This window comes from Hemicordylus capensis, chromosome 9 (genome assembly GCF_027244095.1).
Source record: "Hemicordylus capensis ecotype Gifberg chromosome 9, rHemCap1.1.pri, whole genome shotgun sequence".
Classification (NCBI taxonomy): Eukaryota; Metazoa; Chordata; class Lepidosauria; order Squamata; family Cordylidae; genus Hemicordylus; species Hemicordylus capensis.
In genome coordinates, this window is record NC_069665.1 from 30,475,270 (window position 1) to 30,482,035 (window position 6,766).

Sequence of the window (6,766 nt, forward strand, 5' to 3'; positions counted from 1 at the left end):
CCCTGCTTGGGTTAAATGCCTTCCCTGCAAATCACTATTTAGGCATCTAGACCCCCACCCACCCCATATCCACTTTGTAGGGACAGGATGGGAAGCATAGATCTGTATGGTCACCAGCCACCCATTCAGTTAGCAACCCTAGGAAGAGCACTATTTCACAAATGCAGGCAGGGGATTGCAGAGGAAGAAACAAGTTATTAAAAGCACCCGTTTGTGCTTGGTGAGGGAGGAGGAAGTGAGTAGACTCAGCTATTTCCCCAAAGGGGAGGAGGAAAGTTGGAGTTTCCAGGTGTGTAACATCTCTGCTATATAAATGGAGACAGGTGCAAAGCTACCTTCAGAGCACCTGTCTTTGCTACTGGTTGAAATCCTTCCCCCAAGGGTCGCTGTGATCAGCCCACAACTCCAGGGCAAGAGGCAGACTCTGGATAAGCCTGCCAGCATCTTCTACGCCAGCACCTGCTCTCTGCCTCCTTCCTCCGTGGATTCAGCCGAGATGGTAAGGATGCTGGCTCCAGGTGCCACCTCCAGGTGCTAAAGGGAAATGCCAGGGAGCTGCTTGCTGGGCGAAGAGCTCTAGTGTCCTTCTCTCGGCAGAGCAGCAGAAGAGTGTGGGGGAGAATCCACTGGGACCAGCTGAGTTGCTTTGAGATGCTTTTGTGCAAACTAGTGTGCAGATGCATCCCTGGTGCAGAACTCCAGGTGTCTCTAGGGGGTCTTGTGCAACTGGGAGGCTGTTAGGTGTAAGCTCAGGTGTAGGCAGCAGAATGAGGTAGAGCAGAGAGGTGAGGTCTTGTACAAGCTCCAGCAACTCTGGGAGGGGAAACACTTGGCTTATTCCAAGGGAGAAAGAGCACAGGGTTTCATGGAGGCTGAAAATGGCAATGTATCTAGACAATGAGCACCTTCCAAGTCTAATATTCCCACACTCGCCTGCGAAGAAACTTGACTAAAAACAGAGGGGGTGGGACTCTAGAAATAGGATGTTTCAATTATCTCTGAGCCCTCCCTGAATAATCTTGGTTGCGTTTTGTTGAGGGGAAGAAAGGATGGGGGAAAGCAATCCTCATTTAATATTTTTGATATTTAGTCAGTCTCTCTCTTAAAAAAAACAAAAAACTTTTATGGAGTGTCTCGTTTAAATATCTAACCTACTTCAGGTGTATGTCGTCTTTTTTTCTCCTTCCTGTCGTTATTTCCCATCTCTTATCTACTGCTTTTATGGCGAAAAGGTGAAAAGTCAGGCTGTCAAATACCTGATGGGCTGCATAGTATTCCTAGAGTCCTGAATGAATATTAGCTCAGTTTTAAGAGTTGGAGTTCCATCGCTAGGCAGACTAACTTGCAAGAAACTATTTAGACTCTGCCTGGGCTGGGAGTGATACTGTTGTTGACTGACTCTTTTCTGCAATGGGTTTCCTGATAACATGGCTTAGAATGTGTCCCTAACAAATCAAGGCAGATTCTCAGCGAAGCTTGTTGGATTCTGCTTCACACCTCTGCCCTTTGATCTGCCCATGACATGGAGCAGGAGAACAATATTTCGGATATGTGGGGAAGAAAAGTGAACTGACAGAAAGGGAAATGGGTAGAGAAAAGAGGAGGGTTGTAATTCTAGGCACACTTACCTGAGAACAAGCCCCCACTGAATACAGTGGACTCATTATCGAATAGACATCAGAAGCTCTGAGCAAAGACTGTGTGAGTTAATGGTTATCTTCCAAACCCAGCAAGAGCTGCGATGGATATTGTGTTTGGTGGTGTTTTTGTGTGTGTTTTTTTTTAATTACTGTTACTAAGAACAATTTAGATAATGTTGTCCATGTGGCTGGAGTGCAATTTCCTGCCTCAAGGGGTTTGCAATCTCGGATTTGACGTGAGGAAGCCACTGGAAGAATGGAAGGGAAAAGCAGGCAGAGAGAATGCGGGGAAGGGCGTGCATTGCCCTCGGTTGTCCCTCAAGGCTGAACATCGAAAGTGTAGCTTTAAAAACCTCTCCTGCCAATGCAAAAGTGAAAATGCATTTCGGCACATGCGATGAAATACTTAAAGTGGTACTAGGAGTTTACCATTCTGGGTGGTAAGAAAGGCCGACAGGGACCCTTGAGGCAGAAGGCCTGTCCTCTGCTGCCGCCAGCACCTCACCCCCCTCTCCCTTCTGCCTCTCTCCATCCAGTGGTCCTCCGTCTTTGCCCTCCTCGCCCTCTTTGCCTGGACAGATGCCAGGCACCGCCGCCACCACCAGCAGCAGAACTGCTTCAGCCCACAGGACCTGCAAGGCGGCGGAGTGCCCACGAAATTCCTGAGCAAGACCGCGCGGTGGGAGCGCCACACCCCAGTGCAGCTGGTGCCTTATGTGAAGGGTGAGCAGGCTGGCAGGCAGAGGCACCGTCGGCACAATGAGGACAGATGCCCCAACCTGCAGAACTCTGACACTCTGCGCGGCGACATTAACGAACGCGCCATCTCGCCATGGACCTACAGGTAACACTGAGGCGCTGTTCGGAGCACCCAGAAGAATTCCTTGGGGCAGTTGGCTGGGAGAGGCTGCAGCAGTAGCCAAAATGGGATCCAGCACTTAATAGCTCACCCAAAATGATGATCTCTCTGGGTCTTGGTCTGCTCCTTAATAAAACATGTCCTTCCCCTCTCCTGGCTGGGATTCCTCTTCATGATAATCCTCTGGTGGATTCAGACTGATTGTTAGCTTATGGGACTCCTTGCCACCAGACGAGGTGATGGTCACTAGCTTAGATTAGAGGATTAGGCCATTCCATAGGTATTGGTCATGACTGCTATATGGAACCTCCATATTCAAAGGCAGTCTGCCTTTAAATAGCAGGTGTTGGAGAGCAACAGCTAAAGAGAGCTATGCTGGTCTTCTGGTAGACCACTTTAGGAAACGAGGTGGTTGGTCAAAACAAGCAGGGCTCTATTCTTAAGCAGATGCAACGGAGGGTTCCTGTATCTCCCATAACTGGGCCAAAAGAGGAATAGTGCTCCGTGCAGCAAGGAAAAGGCTGAAGAAAACAAAGCCCACAATTCTTGGAAGAGGGAGGAGGACCTTGCAGTTCAGGGATACCAAGTGGGGCATTTCGACTCCGCCTGACTCTCTTCCCCCCGCCTTTTTGCCAGGCTCGATGAGGATGAGAACCGTTATCCGGCCCAGCTGGCTTTTGCGGAGTGTCTCTGCAAAGGATGCATCGACGTCAAGACCGGAAGAGAGACGAAGTCGCTCAACTCGGTGTCCGTGTTCCAGGACATGATGGTCTTGCAGCGCACGCCCTGTCACCACAGCGCTGGTGACGACGGCTTCACCTTCGAGGTGAAGCACATCAAGGTGCCCGTGGCCTGCGCCTGTGTCCTGCCCCCGTCCAGCCGCTAAGCAGGGCGCCGTCTCTGCCAGCAAAGCTCCTATGGAGCAGTCTTGCTGGCAGTGTGTCCAAACCCCAAGCCTGTGAACGCAGCCTCGTGCACACCCCCCGGTATTGTGTTTGTTCTAAAGCACTTGTCCGTTTCAACAGTAGACCCCTAGGAAAGACAAAGCAGACACCGCCCAGTTGATATTGCCCCCCCCCCACACACACACACCCAGCACCCCAGGCCATCGGCAGAAGGGCCTGGTTTCTGGACACCAATGTGGCCAAGAGCAGATCTGCTTCCTTGAAAACACCACCATGGTGAATGCTCTTCTCCAGAAAACCTCCTTCCGGGGGGGGGGGAAATGGAGGCTGGAAATCGAAACCATGGTCAAAAGGATGTTTGCTTTGCAAATCTGAGTGGTTCAACTATCATGGCTTCTCCGCAGATGACAAAGGGCCTCTTCACAGACTCTGCAAAACAAGGAGACCTTGCGAGGAAGCCATGACAGCTGAAGCGGGTTTACCTACGTAGCCGCAGAGACATCCCAAGGGATTGTGCCTTAGGAGAAGGGCGCAATTGGGCCTCCTTGGCCCTAAGTCAGCCGGGGGCACCTCCCTCCCCTTAACTCTGCCCGCCTCATTTGGTGGCCTTTTAAGAGCCACATTTCCAGAGGGTGCTAAAACGAACACAACTCAAGTTGGGAACTTTCCGTTCCACCGGGTTGACCTGAGCCACAATGGGGCAGACTGATGTGTTCTTCCCAGAAACCTGTTTTTAACCTATTTATTTTATTTATATTATATTTATACCCATCCATGAGATTTTAAAGTGCTTTAAATTATTATTCCTCTTCCAGCAGTGCAGTTCTCGGGACCATGCTCTGCCAGGACTCCGCCTGTCTGCCACCCCCACCCCCACCTCTCTATCATGGGATGCCACCTCAGGAGCTCCAGCTGCCCAAGGCTGTGGTGAGAATCCCACAGCTTGGTTGCGCACCAGCGTGCAGCTGATGCCCAGCCAACCTTGTGGCACAGTGCAATTGTCCAGCTCAGGGGCACGTTGGCGTGCAGCCAATACCGAACTGACCTGCCAATTGTACCTCGGCAGACCGTCTCCTGGCAGAAGCCGGTAACTTAGCAGGCAGCAGACCTGCCGTTCAGTCCTGTCTGAAACTCTCTGCTGCCAACATGCTGAGCACTGCACTAAGGGGCCTGGTGCCAGCATGAAGGCAGACCTGGTGCTCTTGTGCCAGGAGAGGACGACTCCTCTTCCCCCCCCCGCTCCTCCTCCAGAGCAAGGGTGCCGCTGTGAAAGGGTGCCTGCCCTGCCCCACCCAGCTCACTCATGCAGCCGCCTTCCAGGTTTGTGAGGAGCCTCCTTCTCCCCTCCTGGGAGGGGTTGGGGTCGGGAAGATGCTGAAGGCTGCTCTGCTTCCTTGCCAGGAACATCAGAGCGGCAACCATCATCAGGACTAGACCCTTGGGTGTTGCTGGCAACGTTGCTTGTTTTTAATTATTTATTCGTATTTATCGCTCAAGTTCTAGACCGCCTTTCACAAACCTCATCCCAAGGCAGTTTACAAAAACTAAGCTACAATGAAAATGGCATTAAAACGTTCAAATTGGCTAAGACAATAAGAACCACAAGAACACCAAAAGGCAGTAGCCATAAAAAGACCAGCAGGAGAGCTGAGAAATCTGGCTTCCCACACCTTGTTGGATGTGTTGACCTATACAATTGTATTGTCTGTGCTTGGGCTGGGGGGTAAGCAAAGTATTGTATCAACAGAAGCCAAATTTTACAAGTGTAATGTTTAAAATTATTTAACTTTTGCTTAGCCAAGGGGTGGAGAAAGGAGTTGTGCCCCAGAGAAGCAACTCTTAAGTCCAGCTCTCTGTCTTCAGAGAACTTGGCAGTGTTGCCTATCCACTTCCACCTTGGTCTCTGTATCCATGAGGACTAGAGCCTTGCTTCCAACTTTACATGGAGGTAAAGATTCTCTGGCTGGTATGCTCCATGCATGCTGGATACCAGATTTCACGGGTTAGTAGAACAGAAGTGTGGACATGCAGCCAGCCTGTCTGTAGCTTTCACTGCTGTTTGCTGCCTCCCGCAATGGTTTAACTCTCTATTTATTTATTTGATGTTCCCCTGAATTTTTAAATTATGTATGTTGTGCCTAAACTCCTAAGGATGGTGTTTAAATTATTATTTATGTAAAAGTATTTATTCAACAAAATGCTTGTTGGGGATGTCTCCTAGATTGGATTTACATGCATTTTTAACTGATGTGAAATTCTTTCGTAAACCAATAAAAGCGTTGTTTGTCTATGGAAAGTCTCTGGTTCAGACTGCTTTGTTGCAATGCCATAGCACTGCAGGGCCAGGGGAGATCCGAAGGTAACCTTATCCAGCTGCACCCACCCCTTCCAGGCCAATCTATCCAATCGCCTCTCCTGCGCACACCTTCAATCCAGACCAGTTTGCCACAGGATGCGTGGATTTTCACAAGCAAAATATGCCTTCAGAGCAAATTGGCAGGACCAAGACAAATCGCTATCCTGCTGTTTGAAGCCCCCAGCAACTGGTACTCAAAGGCACGGGCTGCTTCTAATCACTCTCCACCAATAGCTGAAAGACACAAATTGGTCCAATCCACTTCTAAATCAATGGCCATATCTGGTGGTTGTGGTGGTAATAGTTGATTCCGTATGTTAGTTACATTGCATAAAGGAGTCTCTTTTTCCTTTCCATTGACATAACTGGACAGCCTACAATAGCACTAATCAGACATGATGCTGAACACTCACAATGAGTGTACAGTAATTCACACATTTATGCTGAACACAGCAAGATGTTTTCTATTTGTACAATGCATTTGAAGGGCCTGTATGCAGGACAACTTTTAAAATGAATTCCAGTACACAAATACAAATGAGCATAGACATTTTTGCCTCATTGGAAAGATGCTCCGACTCATTGCTCAGTTCCATTTGCCCTTTTCTGCACCCTTGTCACACTACCCTAACCTCCTTTGAGTCCATCTTAGTGGGGATGACCAAGTGGGCACATCCTGTGGCTGAAGATCCTTCTGCCCCAAACTGGCAGTGGCACATGTGCAAAACCACCCAGCTGATCACTTACCCCCTCTGCATCTTTTAACTACCTGCTTGTTCTTATTGCCACGATGGTACATGAGTATTTCCCTCCCAGGCCCTATGTGCACACATTTCTAAGCAAATGAACTGGAGACTAATCCACTTGGTAGAGCAGAAATAAGGAGACAGACCCAAGTGTGGAATAAGATGACACGAATGACGCAAACAGGCTGAGAACATGCGGCTGAGCCCCTGAACCGCAGCAGTCTGTCACGGCATCCTAATATAACCAAGAGGAAAGCCAG

The 6,766-nt window shown here is 49.4% G+C and overlaps 1 protein-coding gene across 1 annotated transcript; it reads left to right on the forward strand.

The window, feature by feature from the left end:
* Positions 1-77: 77 nt before the first annotated feature.
* On the forward strand, positions 78-5,700 carry IL17C (interleukin 17C). Its single transcript, XM_053270472.1, has 3 exons — positions 78-499; positions 2,177-2,484; positions 3,136-5,700. The coding sequence occupies exons 1-3, from the start codon at positions 314-316 to the stop codon at positions 3,383-3,385; spliced, it is 744 nt and encodes a 247-aa protein (XP_053126447.1). The 5' UTR covers positions 78-313; the 3' UTR covers positions 3,386-5,700.
* Positions 5,701-6,766: the final 1,066 nt, after the last annotated feature.

Coding starts and splice junctions, on each gene's coding strand:
- IL17C (XM_053270472.1), top strand. CDS start 314: ATGGAGACAGGTGCAAAGCTACCTTCAGAGCACCTGTCTTTGCTACTG. Junction 500..2,176: donor CCGTGGATTCAGCCGAGATG/GTAAGGATGCTG, acceptor CTCTCCATCCAG/TGGTCCTCCGTCTTTGCCCT. Junction 2,485..3,135: donor ATCTCGCCATGGACCTACAG/GTAACACTGAGG, acceptor CCTTTTTGCCAG/GCTCGATGAGGATGAGAACC.